The 22239-nt window shown below is 40.4% G+C and overlaps 1 protein-coding gene across 1 annotated transcript in view; it reads right to left on the bottom strand.

Annotated features, from left to right (window-relative positions):
* Positions 1-6378: 6378 nt before the first annotated feature.
* Positions 6379-22239, bottom strand: part of mad1l1 (mitotic arrest deficient 1 like 1) — a 60376-nt gene continuing 44515 nt past the window's right edge. Inside the window, exon 18 of the mRNA XM_056372399.1 lies at positions 6379-8759. Coding sequence (XP_056228374.1) covers positions 8610-8759 — 150 coding nt within the window. The 3' untranslated portion in view covers positions 6379-8609. The remainder of the gene's footprint in view (positions 8760-22239) is intronic.

The following is a 22239-nucleotide window of genomic DNA, read 5'->3' as shown; positions in this document are numbered from 1 at the left end:
GCGCAGCATTAATAATGTACAGTGTAAGTGAGAGAGCGCTGTGGAAAGGTCGAGTCTGGCTGAGAGGCGAACAAACACGACTTATCAGATATCAGGTCAGCGGGTACACTGGTTATCTCCAGTTTGTTATGTTGTAATGTTATGAGGCCAATCATCCAGGAACATCTGTAACATTCCCACTCGAAATTCTTTTTAAAATAAACACTTTATTTAGTTTAATTGCATTTTAGTTTCAAAACAAGGACACCAGATGAATAACTAGTGCTGGAGTACTGGAGACTGTTGACCCCGAAAACGCTGCTGCTTTCATTAAGAGTGTGTGTGTGTGTGTGTGTGTGTGTGTGTGTGTGTGTGTGTCTGTGTGTGTGTGTGTGTGTGTGATTTGGGGCCAGATGCAGAAAAACAAGGGCCACAGATTGTGAGAGATCTAGAAAATGATCCTTAAAACGCCAATGAATTAGCGGAGAAAGAGACACAGAGGACAGGCAAAGTCTGAGGAGGACTAAATGACAGATATATTGTCGTTTAGCCTCCTTCAAAACTATCTCACCTTTTCCAAATTACCTCACAAGGTGACACTGAACTAGCTGAAAATAGACAAATACACACGAGCAAGCATTCCTGCACACGCACACACACTCCCAGATTGAAGGAGGCTAAGACGAGAGATCAAGGCAGTGCAAATTAAAAGTGCTCTAATTAGCCAAACTGTCACTCTCCTGCTCTGGCAGCCATATTGGAGTCTGCCTGGAGACCTGCCTGCCTGCCTGCACGTTTCCACCGGCCCTCTGCACAGACATATATACTGTATGGGAGTGAGGATTAGAGGCAGAGGCTGTTGAGAATTACACTTGCCAGACATTAAGCACCGCAAAAAGCTCCAAAATGGAACAATGAACAGAGAGGAGACGTTTTAATGAAGCCGCTCTGTGGAGATCCATCATCGGAGGTAGAAACTTTGCCGTTACAGCTCCTTCCAAATTCATTCTCTTGGTCTGGCAGCAACTTCGAGTGCATTATTGCGCCATTAGACTTGGCCAATTGTAGTGCCAGAGAATAATCATGAGGTAGCCTCTGGTAATGGCTGAAAATATCCAAAAGTTCAAATGAGTAAATCTAATATTAATAAATTTAAATGGGCTTGTTTTGTTTTAAAAAGGATATAACGGTGGCCAACAAGAAACTATTGCAGTTTGCTTCTTTTATCATTAAAGCATCATTTCAATTATTTAATAAATGAGACAATTATAAAAACTAGTGCGGTCTGTGCGCTGCTTTCTGTCCATGCACTACAGTACGGTTACTGTGTTAAGATTTTTACCTTGCGGGTTCATCACATGCAGATCTACATTGTGCATTAAACTGCTGCTGAACATTTTCCCAAATACTTCTAGATTTCAGATGGATTTCCCGCCTTTCAGGGAATCTCTCATATCGCTCCCACGCCAGGAAAGTATGAAAGTCAATTTGCGGAAGCTTGATGTGTGGTTGAGTTCGGTAATCCATCACAACCAACAGTTTTTTACCTTAAGGTTTTGTCAAAGCTGTCAAAAGCTGCGATATTGTCGTGAGGTTGGGAGGCTCAGAGTGTTTTGACAACTCTGCCTGTCGGTGCTTTCAGGCACACCGACACTGACAACTTACATTTCAGAGTTGGTCACAGAACAGTAACTCAGCTTATTAAGAAATAAAAAAATACAATCATTGATTCACACATTGTCTGTGCTTGCTTGTTGCTTGTATTTGACTTTTTGAAAATATATTAAATCTTAAACACAGAAAGTTTTCAAAGAATTATTTGCTCAGAGCTGCATTACCAGATTATAATAGCATAAACAAATAAACAAACAAACACATTAAAGTCTTCGATGTAATGGATTACAGTGTCTCAAGTTCAATCTTTGCAAATGTACTGGATTACAGACTGAGGAATGCTGGAATACAACTGATGCCTGGAAGGTAGAAAATCAATTTGCTTCGGAAAATGTCAGCAAAAGTTTAAAGTAAATACCACGTGCAGTCAAGCAACTGGCGATTACATCAGCAGGGTCCTGGGATGAGTTAAGGGTTAAGAAAGCTAATCATTCCTTTAAGTTAAGTTTAGATTTTTTTGTTGACTAATGAACTTTTTTTTTCTTTTTTAATGACAATTTTAAAAGAAAGAAAATCACGTTTTGGGTGGAAGCTAAAAAGGCATGAAACCAGTGGGCTGAGCCATTACCAGTGAAGGAGATTACTTAAACAATTATAGTCAATTACAACTTTAACTTTATCTTTGTAGTTTTGGTGATCATTTCTATCAGTGATCCCAGAATCTGGGAGCAAGGCCTCATCGCTATGACGAAGTCTAACGGGGCAAGAAACCCGAGCGGTCAAGTGTTCAGAATTACTAGAAGTAGAATTACCGCCTCACGGTTGTACGCCTCTGCCAACCTCCTCTTCCTGAGTTACAGTGATGAATAATGGTTAGAGGTGTTTTTGCAGAACATCATGATGTCACAATGAAGTTGACCTTCGACCATTTGGAAATAAAATGGCATCACTTCAATATTTTATCCTATTAGACACTAGACACTCGAAATTTGTGTTTAATTATGTCAGTTAGAGTATGAATTTGTGAGTTATGGTCAAAAATGTGTTTTGTGAGGTCACAGTGACCTTGACCTTTGACCTTTGAAATTCTAATCAGTTTATCCTGGAGTCCTAGTGAAAGTTTATGCCAAATCCGAAGAAATTCCCTCAATGCATTTCCGAGATATCGCGTTCACGAGAATGGGACGGACAGACAACCTGAAACCGTAACGCCTCTGGCTCCGACTGCTGCCGGCGTGGAGCCACAAGAACTGTGTGCACAACTACTGGAAGTACGGCAGGTCAAAGTTGAACCAGGAGGCAAATTGTGAAGGATGTTTACATCAGTTTGGGTAATAATTTCACGGTCTGCCATCGGTTGTTCCTCTGGGCAACAAGTGTCAAATGTTATCATTCACAATAAGAGTCAGTGATAATCCCCCACTGCACAGGACAACCGCACACAAACCTACGGCAAAGCACAGCTGGACTTCTTTGAAGCAATCTGTCTGCATTTCTAGACCTCTATGAATAACTTAATACACACAGTGTTAATATTACAGCTAGAAATGACGGCCACAATCACATAAATAAGATCCAGGTTGCAATAAAATAGGACCATCCCTTTAATAAAAGGGAGTGATGTCGGGGAAATGCCTGACTGAATTCAGGTGCAAAAAACGGTCATATATAAAAACCAGTTTTCACTGCAGTCCCACCACGCGTTACTTTATGTACACATGAATGCTTTCTTACACTTCTGTTACATACACCTGCCTCAGCGAGTACAGCATCATGCTGCTGCTACTCTGAGGGGAAACCAAGGAAAAGAAACGCAGATCTGAACTAAAGCATGACAGCTGCTCCGTCTCTCTCTGTTGGGACTTTAGAGAGGGAGTGAGGGGGAGGCTGGAGGAATAGATGGGAGAAAAGACTCACTTCAGAGACAATACTGAGCTTCCTGGAAACAGGCAGATGGAGAGTTTAGTGAGGAAGGTAGAGACAGGAAGAAAAGAGGGATGAGACATGAAAGAAAGAAGTGACAGGTCCTCTCTATCCTCTTTTTCTGTCCCATAAGCCTCTGGTTTCCAGCTGAGACTCTCCTCTGTAGTGGGGATGTCTCGTCTCAGCAGGCCCCACTTACCAATTTCTCTGTGGTGGAAAAAAAAAAAGAAGAAATTAAAAAAAAAAAAAAGAAAAAAAAAAAGCTGAAAGATGAAGTTGAACAACCACGCCTATACTTTTTAATAAATTAAACATGCATGAGAATTGCTTTTAAAGATTTACTGCAGCCTTGAAATGATTTCTGCTGCACACACCTTTCAAAATCGATTGTTTACCGCCTGATGAGGACTGGTGCGTTTTTGAGTGTGTGAAATCCGATGTATATGCTGCAGAGTTATAAAGCTCAGCCCTGACATTTTCAACCTCACTCTACCACTCAACTACCTCATTTATAGTTGATGAGATATCAGGGGGTGTACTAATTGTTTTCGACTGAGAGATGATGGGCTGATGAAATAAAGATAAAGGAATGAATAAAAGAATGGAAAGAAGCAGGGTGAGGCGGAGAGGATGAAGAAAATTGGGGTTTAACAGGTAATGAAAGACAGAAATGGAAATAACATGGATGAAGGCTGAATGTAGAAGGTCTGTTTTTCTCTGTAGGCAGAACTCGCATGGTGTAACATTAAAGCCATAGAGTTACTCCTTTTCTGTTATGAATACTCATATTTCTTGACTGTAACACTGCAGCTATAACCCAACACTTTATCTTCATCATGTCCAGAAATCCCTTTTGTTTCATTACTTGCACGTCATTTAATTCTCACTGGTGAAATGAAGCTAAAACATGGGTTACATTCACTACAAGCAAAAACTTTAAAGTTCCCACATTTTACAGTTTTCTGGTGTTTTATTCAAAGTGTTGATATCCACAAGAAGATATATTTGTGGTTCTAAATAAAATACCAAAAACCACCTCAGTGTAGTTTTACATCTCCTCTTTCATGCTACTCTCTGGAGCTCTAGTAACAACAGGTCGGTGAGCCAATCAGAAGAGAGGCTCCGAGCCTCTCTGACTGTATAAAACTATATAAAAATAAAGCAGATTTCAGGTAAACATTCAGAGAAACAAAAGCCTGCAAGGTTGGACGGTGGATCCAAGTGGGCTGGGCTGGGGGCATAGCTGAGTGTAGTGACTGTTTTTTATGACATCACAAAGTTACAGAAGTCCTGACGGCTCATTTTCAGGCTCAGTTTCTGAATACAGGCTGCATTTTGTCCATGGATTGCCCACTTTGATACTTTAACAGTATTAATATAGAACCTAGATCGGCTTTACAATCCAAAAATCATGGATCCTCACTTGCTACAATATGGGACCTTTAAAAGAAAAAAATGAATGGAGTTTTAAACACAGCCTCTCTTTTCGCCTGCAGTAAGTGACCATTGTGTGAGACCCGATGGTCTCACTGGAGTAAACAAGAATAAAAATGAAAAGAATAACTTTGCTCCTTCCTCTGCTGGACAGGTTCAGAAGTCATTCATAGAGTCCCTTCAAACACAATCTCTCTCAAGGAAGGCAGCCATTCTTCCCCAGGTGAGAACTGCCTGGGTAAGACAATACCCCCACCCCACCCCTGCCTGTGTCGACTGACCGTGACCTCTTCTCACATCTGAGTTTTCACTTCCACAACCACAGCAGCCTGTTTTATTCTGGCCTCATGATACTCGTCTCCTCAGGAGTCCCCTGGGCTGAACAAGCCCAAACACCTCCCTCTTCAGCTTGACAGCTTCTTTCAGCTTCTTGATTGGGTTTCCACCATTACAGACACCAACAATCTTCTGGCCACAACTACATCTTCTTTCAGCCTCTGCAACTCCAGAGAAGTCCAATAGAAAGCCCTCTCTAACTCATGTTACTTCCTCAGCCCACAAGCCCAGTCACCAGACCATCGCCTGCCCACCTCTGCTCCCATGGGACCTCCGGGAGCTTCGTCCAGGCAGGTAGAGCTTCGAATCACACTTTGTGAGCATTTAGAGCAAAAAAAAAAAAAAACAGCGTGTTGCTTAAGGAAACGTGATCCACAAAGCCTAGTTTGGTTAACAGATCCAGTAGTTTGAAGGATTTTCAGACATCAAAACACTGCAGAGTGGTTTACAATAACAGGAGCAACAACTCTCCGGTTCTGGAAAGTAATCACGGTAGAAATTATTGAACTTTTGTAGCAACAGTCATCGGATAAACGTTAATAGTAAACATATTACATTCATGTTACAATTAATCTACCAGGAACGTAAACTTGCACATATGTGATGGGTCAAAGCAGTGCTTTGACTGATGTTGTGCTGCGTTTAAAATCTGAGCTACATTTTTAAATTCTTTTCCATTTTTCTGCATCGGTGCCCCCACTGTGTCAACAGAGTATCCTCATTTGGTCTGAGGTCGATCCAGCCGATGGGTAAAGACCCAGACACCAGTCGCTAGCCTGTAAGCTCCCCTTCCAGGACTCCCCCTCCAGTATCTCCTTTCCACACAACACTGTTCTTTCATAAAGACACTGTTCTTTGAATTGCACTTAGCTCGGCTGCTCACCTGGGACCAACAGACTTTGGAGAGCTTACCGGAGCGGTTACGCCTGACAACACAGCATCCAGGATCACAGGGGCATTCAACAACAAAGCGGTGAGAGTCGTCAACTTATTAGGCTCATTTACATCTTTCAGTTTCACACCAGCCAGGATTTGATCTCTTCCATGGTTAAATGTTGCTGCAAAATTAATATTCATGAAGTCAAGTCAGTCTTTCAAGAGTCACAGTCATATGCTTTATTGATTAACATTTGCATTCAATCTTTAAAACAGAAAAGGGGGTACAGTAATTTTATGGGATGGGGATTATAAAAACCAAAGTGCAACTCACACTGCTGAAGGAAAACAACGTCTGCTGCACCACTGTATGTGTTACACAGCTTATGTGAAACCCTCTTCAATATGACCTACAGGTGAGAGCTGTCGAGTGTGCAGTAGATGTGCTGTGTTGTTAAAGTGAAAGGCTGAGGAAAAAAAGAACCAAAGGACAGTATGTGGCATGTACTGTACAGGAGAATATGTTTCCTCATGAGACATATGGCTGCACCAGCTGGAGTTCTTATATTGTTGCTGTGATAAGTGGCTTTATTCTCAGTTCACTTCCTTTCGTTTCTCAGTTTTATTGGATTGCTCCCTTGCTTCCCTCTTCACGCCATGTTTATTTCTGCCATTTCTCTTTATTGCTGCCAAGAAATTTCCCTCTACTTGTCTCGTGTTTTGTGCTCACGGAAATACACACAGGCAAGATCGTTAACTAAATCCTAACAGGAATAATTCATAGTTCGTTAAAATAAAATTGATATCCAAAGACATATAAATGCATTTTTCGGAGAATTTCAAAAGAGTTTCTAACTAATGTTTGAATTTCAAACATTAAAAGCATCCCTGGTGTTTTCCATGTGTGGGCTTTATTTGTCCCATCAGCACTTCATGATGGCACACCAATGTCTAATAACATTTTTATGAAGCAGATGAGCAGTGGAAAAATAAAGTGTATACCATATAAAGCCCTGTGATTAAAAAAAAAAAAAATAGATAGATATATAGCGGAACTGTGACTTTAAATTTTTTTTTTTTTTTTAAGTATAAAAAAGACCTCAATGTTCAAGGTTCTTGTTTCCTCTCTCTCTCTATGTTGTCCCCTGTCCAATAAATACAAAATGCCCAAAAAAATAAGAAAGAAAAGAGAAAACCAACTTGTAATTTGTTGGAATTAATTCAAACCAACCAACACAGCCTAATCCTAAACACCGTGTGTTTTCCTGTATTCACAGAGACTCCACCGCCTCAGTGGAGTGACGATGTAACAGGGGATTCAGATTTCTCGTTGTGGTCATCTCCCTGTAAAGCACTCGCATTTATAAAATGAAAAACGCATGATTGCTCTGTGTATGATATTCAAAATGATTCATCATATTACTGTTCAAACAGTTTTGTGCCATGATTGTTTGTTCAGTTTTCTCCATTTTGTTGTTAAGAGAGAACGATGAGAGGCCTGACAGCAATACACAAGCGCACCCTGTTTGAGGACACAGCACAGCCTGTTGCACTTACTGTGAAATTTAGTGAGATTATTACAGATCAAATATTACATTTTTTTTTCTAAGTGCGTATTTTGAATGTGGTCGGAGGAAGTCAAGTCTCTGTATTTTCCTCTGAAATGTTTCACCTTCTCCCTCACTGCTTCTTCTTACAGAAGATCCAGAGAGAGAGAGAGAAGCGAGAGACAATATCTGTGGCATAACTAAAATCAGACACTGATGAAAACTCACCTAAGATTTTGATAGAAGAAGACTGAAAAATAATAATAGAAGCCACTGCTCTTGTATTAAAATGGATTTCTTCAGCAGTCTTTGGATTGACTCAGACTAGTTGTAGCCACAACCTTTTATATAACGCCCCTAGAGAGAGGACACAAAAGGCAGAATAAAAGAGTCAACAAAGACTCAGCCTTGGTAAAGACCACACAGAACACATCTACTGCAGATCCACAGAGCCACACAAATGTTTCTAATGCTCCACACAGTGTGTATTAAACTCAGTGGGAAGTGTACATTAAACTCCCACTATAAAAAAAAAACACTCCACATCCAAATATCAGCGGCTTTTGTGTGACATTTTCATGACAACTTTGTCCCTGTTAGGAAAAAATGTATTTCTCAAAGACTCATTGATGAAATATTCAGTGTACAAATAAGTTTTCGAAGCCTTTTAAATGCAAGATGGAAGTATTCCTTCAAACAAAGTGTTCGTCCTCCACAACACGGCACTGACTGCACTACTCATGTCAGAGCTGTTGAGTAGCGGGACATTTTCAGCACTTTGTGAATATCTTACGAGACAGGAGAAAAGGAAGGGAACAAAAAAAAGATATACAATTAAAATCAAACTAATCCCAATTTTAGACTTTACAGCCCCCGTGTCTGAGTTGGTGTCGGATTACTTCAGATGGTGGTTTGTCTGCTGAAGAGGTCGAGGGTCACCGCAGAGAGGAATGCTGGGATGCTCTTCTGGTGATGCAGATGAAGGGCCACCATCTCTCCCAGAGTTTTGGAGAACTCTGTCTCCATGAGCTGCATGCTTCCATTGGAGCCCTACACACACACACACACACACACACACACACACACACACACACACACAAATATTAACACACAGATGTCAAAATACAATACACAATATCAAACAATAAGACCTGGGTTTTCCACTAAATCCATCTCCAGAGAGAAACTTTCAAAGTGAGGCAAGATCACATAAAGTTGTTATTGTCTACTGGGGATTGTCTGTGTGTGTGTGTGTGTGTGTGTGTGTGTGTGTGTGTGTGTGTGTGTGTGCGCATTCACAGCAGGGTGAAGGTGTCTAAATCTGTGTGGATTAATTAAAAGGAATGAGGAGCAGCTTGGGGCGATGGAGTGAAGGAGAAAGGGATGAGGGAAACGAGGGATAAAGTAATTAAAGCATTGCAGGGAGGGAGGAAGGTAGCGAGGAGCAGAGTCCCATGACGTGCTGGGAAGATATTGAGACGTCTGAGTAACGTCCTGTGTCCATGTGAGGAAGAAAACACAGATCTTTATTTGACAAGTATCATGAGAAGGCTTATAAAAAATTTTTTTTAAAAAGAGCGTCGGGACAATACTGAGGAAAGAAATGAAGAAAATAACAGAAGAGCAGAATACAAAAAGAATAAATGCAAAAGATTCAATACTGCACTACATTATTAACCACATGAACACTTTATCACTGAAGGTCAGTAAATGTTCACCCACAGAGTGCGATTAGGAGCTAAATTACCTTCCATGAAATATGATTAAATATGATTTAAAAAAAACTGATTCTGCCTGAACTCTGCTATATTATCATTTTGAAAATTGACTCAAGCAATAAGAAACAGAGAAGTAGTGCAGCTGTTGGTACATTACTAAGTTTTTTTTTTTATGATCCATATTCAAAAAGAAAAAAGAAAAAGTAAATCCCACTTGATAAACCAATTAGTGTGCTTCCTCACACACAACAGGCTGAGGTGAACTCAGCTGCTCATCTCTGTGCGAAACGCCACAAATCTCCGACGGCTGAGAGGAGAGGATAACTGAACTAATGACATTTGCTATCTGACTGCACAATGCCACACCAAGGCTAAATGCAGTATGGAGAGTGCTCAGGAGACAAAGGGAGAATGACTTGCTGTTTCAATGTTGTTCTTCGAGAATCTGTAAAGGCTGAATACAAGCTGCAAAGAAACACTGGAGGGTTGAATGTTTTCTGAGTTCATCTTTGATTTAAAAAAAGATTTCATCTGATTCATCTGGTAGTTGATTTATTCTGCTTAAATGGAGCCAACTTACTAAATCCACATTTCTTCAGTTAGAACATTACATGTATAATCAGTGTTCAACTTTCAGCTGATTACAGTCCCAGGCTGTTGTCTCTAATGCAGCGGCATTTGTTTATCTCTGTTTTTGTTGCCTTTTTCAAAAGTGGAAAGGAAAATAATATCAAGTATTAAAAGAGATCTGTGACGCTGCCTTTTATTCCCACCCTCAGAGTATAAGACAACATCACGTTCACTCTGATCCGGGCAAAGCCACCGCGATCAAGATATAATCAAAAACAAAAAAACTCTGATGTGCTCGGAGTGTGAACACACTTTCTGTGTGTGTGTTCAAGATAAAACAAGGTGTTAAGTTTTACTTTAATGACGTCACTTTTCTTCATACCTGCCAACAAGCCAAAGTGACATTGTCTATTCTTTTTTTTTTTTTCCCAAGTATTTTTTGGTAATTTGTTGCTTTTGATAGTTTACAGTCAAGAGCTGGAGACAGGAAATTAAGGAGAGGGGGGAGGATGACATGCAACAAAGATCTCCAGCTGGATTTGTTGCGGTTATGTGGTAAGCATCTTACACTTCTAGGCCACCGTGACACCAGACTGGAGCTGGATTTCCCAGATTAAATGTGTATTACGGTCTTTAATTGGGTCATTATCAAAATGTTATCAAACTTTAAATAATCATTATTAAAAAAAGAAGTTGCTTCCTCTGTTTTAAATGTATGAATAGACGGTGGAAGAAAAAGAAATCCGCTCATATGAAGCTGACATTCTTGATTTTAACAAATAAAAAGTACTTTTTTCATTCTTAATGAGGAACTGATAAAGACAAGTCCCATGAATCAAAGCATCTCCTAATCCTTTTCCTCAGTTTGAGTGTGAGTGTTGTGGCTGTAGTGATTTCCTCAGCGCATCTCTTGGCGTATTTCTCTTGGTCCATTATTAGTGGACCAACTTTGGCTGCAGTATTTATCAGATCGCAAATGATGTGGCACCAGTCCAACTAGTAATTACATTACACTTAGAAGAATTTTCATCTCCGAAGAAACTGAAAGCTGACAACATTGTACATTTTAACCCACATGAAGAAAACTATTTGAAATGACTTCTGAACACAACACTCGGAGGCCAGACCCTGGTCACAATATTATGAATTGAGTTGAAAACTATTACGAATTGTCTCACACGCTGCAACATGCGATTGTCAAACATACAATACAAATTCTACAACAACAAACTCAGAAACTAAACAGTTTTTACATCTTTGGAGCTGAAAATGAAAACTATAGTGTTGGTGCCCATATGTAAAGAATGAGCTGCCAGAAGGAGGAGTTCAAATAAATTGCATCCCCCTCTGGGGGAGATAACCACAGGAGATAGCGCATCTGAAGTTCTTAATAAAAATGTACCACACGTCATGCACGTCAGTGAAGCTTTAAGCTAATTAGGGTGAAGTTCTGTCATCACAGAGGTGATTTCCAGTCAGTGCAGCAGCAGCAGAGCAACTGCAGCAGCCTGGCATAGAGAACTGCAGCCGCCTCGCTCCCACAAGGTTTTAATATCATGTGATGTGGTGACATTCTGTAGCGCCGGCTAAAGTTGCACAACATTTCTAACCACCATGTATTGTTTCAAGTCCAGCATGCATCGGGTTAAATCAGCGGTGCACAGAATGAGCCTATTGCCTGTATGTAACCTGTGGCTGTGACATATTTCACGAGGTGTTGTGGGAGGGAGATCACCCTCAAGTGTTTGCTAAAATCAAAGCCTGCTCAATAATGTCTCATGTTTATTGTTCAGCACGAAATGTTTTACAGCTGTTATAAAGTCACTGTAATCACCAGCCTGTAGGTCGTAAGACAGACATTCACAGAGAGAGCGACAGGACGTCGTTATGATACGACAGAGAGGAGGGAAAACTGATCAGCTGTTTATCACTTCATGTACATATTGAATAATCAATAAAGAAGTAGGTGTTCTGAATTAACCTTGGTGTGTGTGTGTGTCTCACAGTAGTGATGGTATTGCAAAATCCATGTCGTGGCAGAAAGTGACAGCGGTGACAAAACCGGTATACCGCCCAAACCTAGACTGATCCTCTGGGCACCTTGGATATCTGTACATGACTTAAATGGACCAGCTTTAACAGTGGTGAACAAGACACATTCATCTCATGCAGTCACATTAATCTGACTTACACCTCAGCCACACACTCGTGTGTAATTAGCAGACAGGTGTCTGTAAAACATTTTATATTAGGAGACCTCACAACAACACGGTTCGGCTCCTGTGGTCTTGACTTCATTCAAAATCTATCTTCATTGAACTGGCCTGGACACTGAAGGGAGGCAATCCAAAGGTTCTAATCACACCATCTTTCTTGTGACAACCTCCCATCTTCCTGCCTCACTCTGTGGCTTTATTTCTCTCACACTCCCTGGTGTTTTCTTCCCCTGAGCGGCTGACTGAAAGATATGCCATATCCTCAGGCTGCTGTTCTCTTCACAGGCACACACACACACACACACACACACACACACACACACACACAAACACGTGTGTGCACACGGCTCTACAATCCGCTGGGGCTCTGGGAACATGGAACACATACATCAAAGAAAAACATTGCGACCAGTTACCATGGAGATCTCAGTGTCTGAAACACCTTCAACCAAAGTTTGTCGTCAGAACAGACCGCGTGTATGAGTGGGTGCACATGTGTGTGTGTGTGTGTATGTGTGTGTGTGTGTGTGACACAGCAAACAAGTTGATTGAGGCCAACGGGAGCAGAGGACTGAGGACTCCCACAGTTAGTCAGGAAAGGAAAACTAAGATAACAGCCTCATTGTCTAGAAAAACACAGGTCCCTCCACACACCACACACACACACACACACACACACACACACACACACACACACACACACACACACACACACACACACACACACACACACAAGTGGCTGAGCAAAGGTTACACAGATTACAAAAAGGTTATGGACACAAAACTGAAGTAGTGGTGCTCTGGATGTGAGACAGAGAAGGAGTGTTAGAGTAACACGGAGACGTGATAAGAGAGAGAGAGATTAATTGAAACGCAGAGAGACAAAGGAGGGAGAATCCACTGATACCAACAGATTCACCATGTTGACTGAATACTGCTCACACAGCTGGGCTCAGCAACATTCAGTCTTTACACAATCTTTGATTTTAGTAAATTAAGATTCAAATTAGGAAGTGCTTTAAAATTATTTACATGTTGTTAATTAGTTATTGGTGCATCAAAGACAAGTAGCCTTAACTCATGAGTGAGTCTTCGCATGTATTAAACTATAGCTGCAGGGTTAAACGTTTTCTTCATTTACAGAATATGAGTCTACAATCACACTAGAGGCTCTGTGAGTCTGTACTTAGGCACAGCGGCGCCTTGAGCTGAATGCTAACATTGCAAGCTAACATACATTGACAATGCCATGACACTATTACTGCGACTGAGACTCAAACATCTGCTAATTAGCACTAAACGACAAATACAGCAAAGGCTGATGGGAAAGTCATCAGTATGTGGTCATAAACCGGTCAATTAAAATTCTGAGGCAACGACGGAGAAGTAAGAGGATCACAGAAGTTATTAAGACCCCTCCCCTGCAAACCATGGCAATCTGTCCAACAGTTGTTCAGATGTTTCAGTCAGGGGGAAAGTGGGGGATACTGCCATCCTGAGAGAGATGACACCAGCATTGGCCAATGAAGCAGAGGTACTTGTGTGCACAAAAACCTTTGTAGATTACAAAAGTGATGAAATGAGGACACACACACACACACACACACACACACACACACACACACACACACACACACACACACACACACACACACACACACACACACACACACACACACACACACACACACACACACACACACACACACACACACAAGAATCACAGCCTCCTTCAAGACTTTTCCACCAAGGCCAGTCTTTCTTTCTTTTTGAAAGGAATAATATAGATTTGAATGTTTGTAGAGATTCTTTTGGACAACATGTACATTTTTCTCTAAATGCATTTTTCCTTCTTTTAATGTTGAAGTCAATCAATATTATATTGTCATGGTAGGCTTCAGTCCAGCTCTCAAATACTCATATTTGCAACAGTAAATGAAGCAGACAACCTTGTAGCTTTACTGACATGTTTTCCAGTGAGAGAAAAATATGTCCTGATGGTATATTGTCAGCATTACTGTATGTACACATCTGGATTACACAAAAATCCTTGGCTATCTGCGCTTTTTGTATTTATTTATGATAACACATGTAATGACGTCATTCAGCTTTTCCCTGAATCCATCCTCGTTTCCTCTCTACCGGCTGCATCCACCTGGTTTTACGCTGCAGCTCAAGGTCTACAACAATAGATTATTTAAAGAACGTTTCTCCCACCAAACTGTTAGAGTTACATCAAGTATTTTTTTAAACCAGCGTATCACAGGAGAACGTGTTTCAGTGTCCGACCAGTGTATGAATGGATGATGTTTCTTAAATCAGAATTGATTGTGCCGGTACACTCCAGGCAAACTTGAGGTATTAAAAAAAAGCTCTGCAGTGAAGTTACAGATAAAATATTGAACATAATTGATTGACAGAAAGGCCTAAATATAGGCAAAGAAAGCCGGGTTGAAAGTAACTTGAATTTTTTTTTTTTTTTTTAATTGATTGACAGTAAATGCACGAATATCAGCACATAATTTGATCTAATTAATGAATAAATGAAAGTAGTATGCTTGTTTTTGTAAACTTTGCACTAATCTGCCTAATGAAGTACGTGGCATTAATATTCTGTGATTCTGCTCATGTACGCTAAAACATCTCGCACTGGAGTACAGCTGGAGTGGTTAAGTGATTTCTGCTCGTTACCACAGTCAAGGCCTGCTTTAGTAACCCATCAACAGTTTGCGATTAAAATGAAACATCATGTAATACATGAGAGTTCTTCTGAAAAGTGTGATAACAGGAGAAAAAGCCTTTTTTGGCGGTTTAAAAGAGAAGCATTTTTTTAAACAAGAGACCCAGAGGGCCAAACGTTGCAACACTTGTTAAATTTATTCTCACGTTTTGTGCAGAGAAAAATCCAAACGACGTTAATAAAAGGTCAGGGGAGGCTTTTTTGAAATCAGCTTTATTCAAATACTGACCTTATCAATGGTTATTTGCATATTCACTCTTCCCCAAAAAGTGTTTTAAACTATATCTGACCTTTATTAAAAACAACAAGGTTCTGTTTACAATGGGAAACAACTGGATTTCCCTTCATTCAGCAGGTGGAGTGAGCTGCATAAAAAAACGCGGGGTGAGGTTAACGTAAATACCAGTTTCATAGGTTCCTTGTACAGGCTGACACCAACCTCATTCAGCATCAAAACAGACAGAGATGCAAGAAGACTTCTTTTTGTTTCCAAAATCAGGAGCAAGAATCCTACAGGACAAACGTGCAAAATGTAAGAAGGACGGACCTCAACAGCGGAGAGGAGGAGTGCTATCCCATTCATCCCCGCTTTCCATTTGTCTATCCAATTAAAGGAAATCAATACTTCCTGGCTTGAGATGCAGGGCGGGACTTTATAGTGACCTCATCCAACCAAGGAGCGGCATTGCTGCCTGAATGACAATCACGCTCTTCGCCTAATGCAGGCAGAGTCAGAGTAAAGGTACAGGCCCATGCATTCAGACGGTTAGACAGAAACACATGAGAGATGTGAAGGCTGAAACAAATGAAGAAGGCCTCTGTTTTCCTGCCAGCTCAAAGATGAGAGGCGACGCTTCAACATGCTTGCTTTCCTCCCGACCTTGAAATAAGCTCTGAATCTAGCTCTCAGTCCCAGCGCTGCAAGCGTGGCACAAAGGTGGGAGGTGCATCTATATGAGGGACTAGTGTTTGGTGAATATTGTATTTTTGAAAAGGACCCAATTCTTATACTCATGGATAAGTCCAGTGATCTCTGGATAAAATCCCTGAAAATACCAAAACCAAAAATGAACTGATCCGACGAAAGCGTGTTGCCTGCGTAGCAAGACAGTGAGCTAGAAGCTGAGAATCACACACGGGCTGGAGAAGTCAGGAAATTCTGAGAAGTGGACTAATGCTTTCTTGGTTTTGACCTTTTCATAGGATTGGTGGACAACAAGGAAAGTGGAGTACAGGACTAGACTTAGCTTACAAGAACTCTACGACTCACAGATGCATTTACAAAAGCACAAACAATCAAAAATACAAATTTTATACAAGTATAGCAAGAATGTCAGTAAAGCTGCGGGACTGTCACCTGTTATTACACCGGTTTTCACACTGACAGCGGGACAGGTGTGTGTGTCTGGAGTGTCTGATTTGAAGAGAATCACACCAAAGCACAGTGCCATTACAGTACATAACCAACAGTAGATTGATGCTAATTAATCACACAAACATGTATATACACACACACACACACACACACACACACACACACACACAGGTCGATTAGTACTCCAAGTTTCTTTTCTACTAACGCACTCTTCTGTGTTCAACGACTAAGTGAAACGCTCAAAGACAGCTTCACTGTCCTTACGGCTGTGACATCCTGCTTTGCACAGGTCTTTGCAACCCTGCTGGTAAAATAGAGGCCTCGGTGTGCATGTGTGGGCCTGTGTGTGGATGCGTGGATGTGACAGATGGCCATATATTGAGGTGGTGACATGCAGTTCGCGGATCAGTTGACCCCTGTCTCCGCTCTCCACCGCTAATGAGGAGCCCCCCCCCCCCGTCTTACCCTCTCTACCTTGGTCTCTCCTACCTCTGCTGAGATGAATTGGACAGAGATCTGTGCAGCAAAGTGACAGCGATGCATTGAAATTAAAGAAAGAAAAAAAAAAAAACTATTAAAATCTCATTTACACCTTTTCCCAACTCTGCTACCATCAATCCATGCACATATTCAGTATTCACATATACCAGCAGCACCCCCCACCACCACCACCCCCCCCCCCCCAACAGCAGCATCATCAAAAATAAACAATAAACAACTCAACTGGATGGCATAGCTTCTGATTGGTGGGGGTGAAAAAAAAGCAGGCAAATTAATTGAATAATCAGAAATATGCAGATGAATAGCTTTCAATTTAAATGCAGATTTTGGCATTTTTCTGCAGTCGGGGAGGAGGATGTCAGTGAGCGAGAGAGAGAGAGAGAGAGAGAGAGAGAGAGAGAGAGAGAGAGAGAGAGAGAGAGAGAGAGAGAGAGAAACAGAAGAGTGTCTACAAAAAAATAATTAAATCAGCAGCTATTCTATCCATATTTATATTCTAATCAGCTTTTTGTTTACTGTTTTTAAAGTGTTGCTCATGTGTCTAAGTAATAAATACCTAATGACTACATACAGCTAACAGAGGACTATTTTGCAAGTAGTACTAATAAATACCTTCACTGAAGAACTGTGATCAGCCTGATTCTCACTAGCATAAATACATAAAACATTGAATTAGTTACAGTTGTCAGAATAAGACACCTAAAAACTTGGTGTGTTGTTGTTCACACCATTTTCCGAGCATTTCCATAAAGCTGGAGGAAATGCAATATTTGTGCATTTGTAATTAAATCTGTGTTAACTGCAGTGGTGGCCTGAGGTCCCAGACATGGCATAAATAACTGTTAATAACTGTTAAATCAAACTGCTTCCCTGTTGGTTTTTAGCTGTAATTTTAGCATATTTATTCATTTATTTTTATTTATTTCTTATTTACAGCTGTGAATCATTTTGTAACAGGGAGGAAAACTCCACACATGCAATCCTGATCTGTCACCTTTAATGTGTGATTGACAGCTCATTAAACCACCAGTTGAGTTGAGAGGACGACCAGGTGCTGACCTCTGTGTAGTGTTAAACGAAGCCTAGGCTATTACAGAAGAAGCCCATCCACTGGGATGATATTTTTTTCCATTAAAACTCCAAGTAACATATTCCAAGTGAGGGGATATCTATATGCAGTATGCATTTCAGATGGGACTCAAAGCAAAACAAACTGGGCCGGTAAACAAGATGTAGCTGTTGGAAATTTTGAGGAGCTAAGCCACAGGTGAGTTTTTTCAATTTAAATGTGAATTGGCAGCGATACTGTGTTTGCTCCCAGACATATTTACTGTTATAGATGTAGTTTTGGCCAGATGTGTCAGGCTGCTGGTTGGTATCACCAAACTCATGCATGCCTCTTTGCGTCACATACACACACAGTGACGCACTGTTCAGACCTTGTTCGGTCATTTTGTGTATGCAACACACAAACTAAATCTCAGGAGCACTGATGCTAAATCAACATTTAGCTCAAGGGAACTTGGTATTGTTGGATTGAACATGTTGATGGCTGCTGTAGTATTTTTGATTCAGGTTATTAAAAGCTCCTCTGCTTCATTAATAGAGTTTATGGGAATGAATTGTTAATGTCACTGTGTGAACCATGATGCAGGTTAGGTTGAAAATTAATCATGTTTATAATGAAAGCACAATTTGAAAGTGTGCAATTTACAAAGAGGGTAAGAGCCAAAATTTTAATTGTATCTTTACATTATTAACAATGTCTTAATAAGATTGCATTAGTGGGATCACACTAATTATACAACAGTATGGTATCATTTTGTAGTATGGTCAGTCCACAGAATTAATTTTAATTTGTGACAGTTGTTATGGGGACAGTTTCCATTATAGCTGATGAAGTTGAAGATCACAGATAATTTGTTGTTAACAGCTTGTTAAATGTGGGATAAACTTATTCCTATACAAGATGAGCTGAGTTTATAGGTAATTAAGCGTTTCTCCAACTAAAAAAAAAAAAATCCTTGAAGAATTTCAACAATAAACAAAAAGTAACTACATCACTTTACGTGATTTTATCCAGTAGAACCAAGTTTTAAATTATGCTAAAATTCACATGCAATAACAATTTAAATGATTACCATAATACAATGCAGTTAGAAATTATCCTCAGATCATTCAGCCCTGAATCAACCCTCACCCACATGGACTTGTTATGTGGTGTCTCGAGCTTATTTGCATAATGTTCACGACATCCTGCTTTAATTTGAATATAACACCTACCATCCTCATTTTAGATTTCTGTGAGAGGTGAAAAAAACAATTATGTTTCCCATCAGGTATTTGATACTTCAGATGTTTCGTACAGTGACCCAACTGTCCAGTTTACATAAACTATAAACAGACAATTCTAGACCAAATTTCTAAAATGAAACTTGTTTAGTTTTCTACAAGCCCCATCTGTGTGTTAAAGTGATGTTTTTTGGTGATGAGATCAGGTGGCTATTTACAAGTCAAACACAAACACTTAGAGGAGATAGATGACCTTTCACTGTAGAACAACAGCACTGAGAATATTTACAGCAAGAAACACTCCAGCTAATATGATAATGAAGTGCACCCTTGGCATTTCTCTTATCTGGCCTTATTGAGGGGAAGAGAATTTCAAAATACATGAATCTAATGAAAGAAATAAATCTCAATTTTTGGATTAATCACAATTTCTATTTGAATTTTATTTAAATCCAATAGCAATTATTAAAATCCCATGTACTTGCACATCTGTGCTGAATGTTATGTGCATTCAGTGTTAGTTGTAAGTGCTTGAGTTATTATAAAGTGGAATAAAAAGATTATTTTGACTTAAAAAGTACTGTAGATGTTAGGTAATAACACTCTGAGGACCCGTCACAGCTCACGGGACTGTTGTGACACGGGATGGTTGGCTGACCATCTCATAGGCTAGCGAAGGATAGACTCTAAAAAAGACTCAATGCTCTGCCTCTGTTTGTTTGTTGAACAGATATTATCTCTGACCGAAGGATGAGAGACCGCGGTAGTCGAGTGAACAGTGTGTGGATTCTGCTTCATTCAGTCGGTCCTCGTCGGGCAGCTAACACTAACTAACACTTGCTAGATGGCTGCCTGCAGTCAGGCTGACGTCGATACAAACAGTGCAGATGAATTAGTGAGAAGACTTTCAGTTGATACCCTGTGCTCTGTGCTCAAAGTGATCATTCAAGTGGATGTGCTGCCCTTTGTTAAAGCATCTGCTACTAACATGCATAATGACGACGACCTTGGAAGTGGTGCACGTTTGTCATTCTGGCTCAACTGTTTTGCTCTCATAGGCCTAAAAAAAATAAAAAATAAATGCATCATGTTTTAGTTGTTTTGCATTTGGCAAGGAAAATAAATCCTTGGTCCACAGTTTCATAAATTTAGCCAATAATGTCACACAGTTTTATATTGAAGGAAACTAGAATTGCCGCCTCGCGGTTGTGTGCCTCCATCTACCTGTCAAGTTGCAGGAAATATGGTCACAATCTCCCCTTCCTGAGCTACAGCACTGAACAACAGCTAGAAGTGTTTTTGCAGAACATTATGATGTCACAGTGAAGTTGACCTTTGATACATTTGGATATAAAATGTCATCACTTGACATTTGTGTTTAATTGTGTCATAATTACAGTATGAATTTGTGACTTATGGCCAAAAACGTGTCTTGTGAGGTCACAGTGACCTTTGACCACCAGAGTTCATGCTTGAGTCAGAGTGAATGTTTGTGCCGGATGTGATAAAATTCCCTTCTGGGCGTTCCTGATATATCGCATTCACAAGAACGTGAGATCACCGTGACCTTGAACCTTGAAATTCTAGTCAATTCATCTTTGAGTCCAAGTGAACATCTGTGCCAAATCTGAAGAAATTCCCTCAAGATATTTGCGTTCACGAAAGTGCGATGGCGAAACGGTAAAACTGAAAACATAACCCAGCTCTGACTGTCGCCAGCGTGGAGGCGTATCAACAGTGTTGCTTGCTTGTTAAGTTGGTAATTATCTGATGTAAGTGCATCATCAAGAATCAAATCAAATCGTAATGTATCAAATCCAAATGAATTCTGAAGATTGTGACTATCCAGTTCTATTCACCAAACAAAACGACGTGTCGACCATAACCTGCCCGTCAAACCAATCTAAATGTTTTGGGTTTTTTTTTGTTATTCTGCAAACTCCAAGAACCAATAAAAAAATCATGGGACGGTCTGGGCTGAGCGATACATAAAGTTATGCTGACAACGTTAACGCGTGAACCGCCGTGAGTCTGTGACAGAGCTGGAGTGGCCTTCTCCTGCTCAGGAGTATTCATGACCTCAGGTGGACTTGTGTGTGGTTCTGATGTATCATGTTACCATGGAGACAGCAGACATATGTTCCCAACATCGACCAGGGGAACTAGTGATGCCGACAAGTGCACGCACATAAACGTGTATGCACAGGCACACACACACACACACACACACACACACACACACACACACACACACACACACACACACACACACACACACACACACACACACACACACACACACACACTCTGAGGGCAAGCAGGACAGGAAACTGTCAGGAGGAATCAGAGTCAACAGTCTCCTCTTTCTCTGGGATTTTAACTCCAGGATTTCTCTCTGAAGCTTTAAGTACATAAAGTTATATCCACTGAAAATGCAGTTAATTTATTCACTCTTGTATTCCCATCAGCCTTTGTGTTTATTGTTTATTATTGCTTTGCTCATATTTATCTTCATAGCTATCAGCGATACAGCAGTGAGTGTTTTGTTTCAGTCAGAGAGCAAAGTGAAATTCAGTCCCAGCAAGCCTCGTTTCTTTTCCCAAAATATTTCAAACACCCACTCATCTATCCTTTATAGTTCCTTATTCATTTTGTTCCTCAACCGTCTCATACACATGAACAAGCGATCATGCATGTGCACACACAAAGAAATTGTAGATAATGAAAAACAATGACAGAGGAAAAACCTTATGGATCAAATGTATTGTTTCTCTGTCTGTATCATGACCTTGTTTGTATCATGACCTTGTTTGATTCAGCTAAAAACAGATACACTACAGTACTACAGCAAAAAAAAATCATCTTTCCAGAGTGAGTACAGTAAGTACAGAGAAGGGTGGGTATTCATCAAAGTGGTAAGGTGTCTTCCTTCAACCAGATGAAGGGCTTTTAACTCGGTGTTCGTCATCCCACAGGCAAAGCATCACACTAGATATCACAAAGTTTCATTTTAAAGTTAGTATTCAAATTGATTTGTGATTGAGCAGAAAAGCGCTGGATGTGGGTTCTGTTTCTATGACAATATCTTGACGACATCTCACCACCGCCATTGTAGGAC

The sequence above is a fragment of the Seriola aureovittata genome, chromosome 3 (genome assembly GCF_021018895.1).
Source record: "Seriola aureovittata isolate HTS-2021-v1 ecotype China chromosome 3, ASM2101889v1, whole genome shotgun sequence".
In the NCBI taxonomy this organism is placed as follows: domain Eukaryota; kingdom Metazoa; phylum Chordata; class Actinopteri; order Carangiformes; family Carangidae; genus Seriola; species Seriola aureovittata.
Note: the sequence above shows the minus strand (reverse complement) of the source record. Positions and strands in the feature narration are given on the sequence as shown.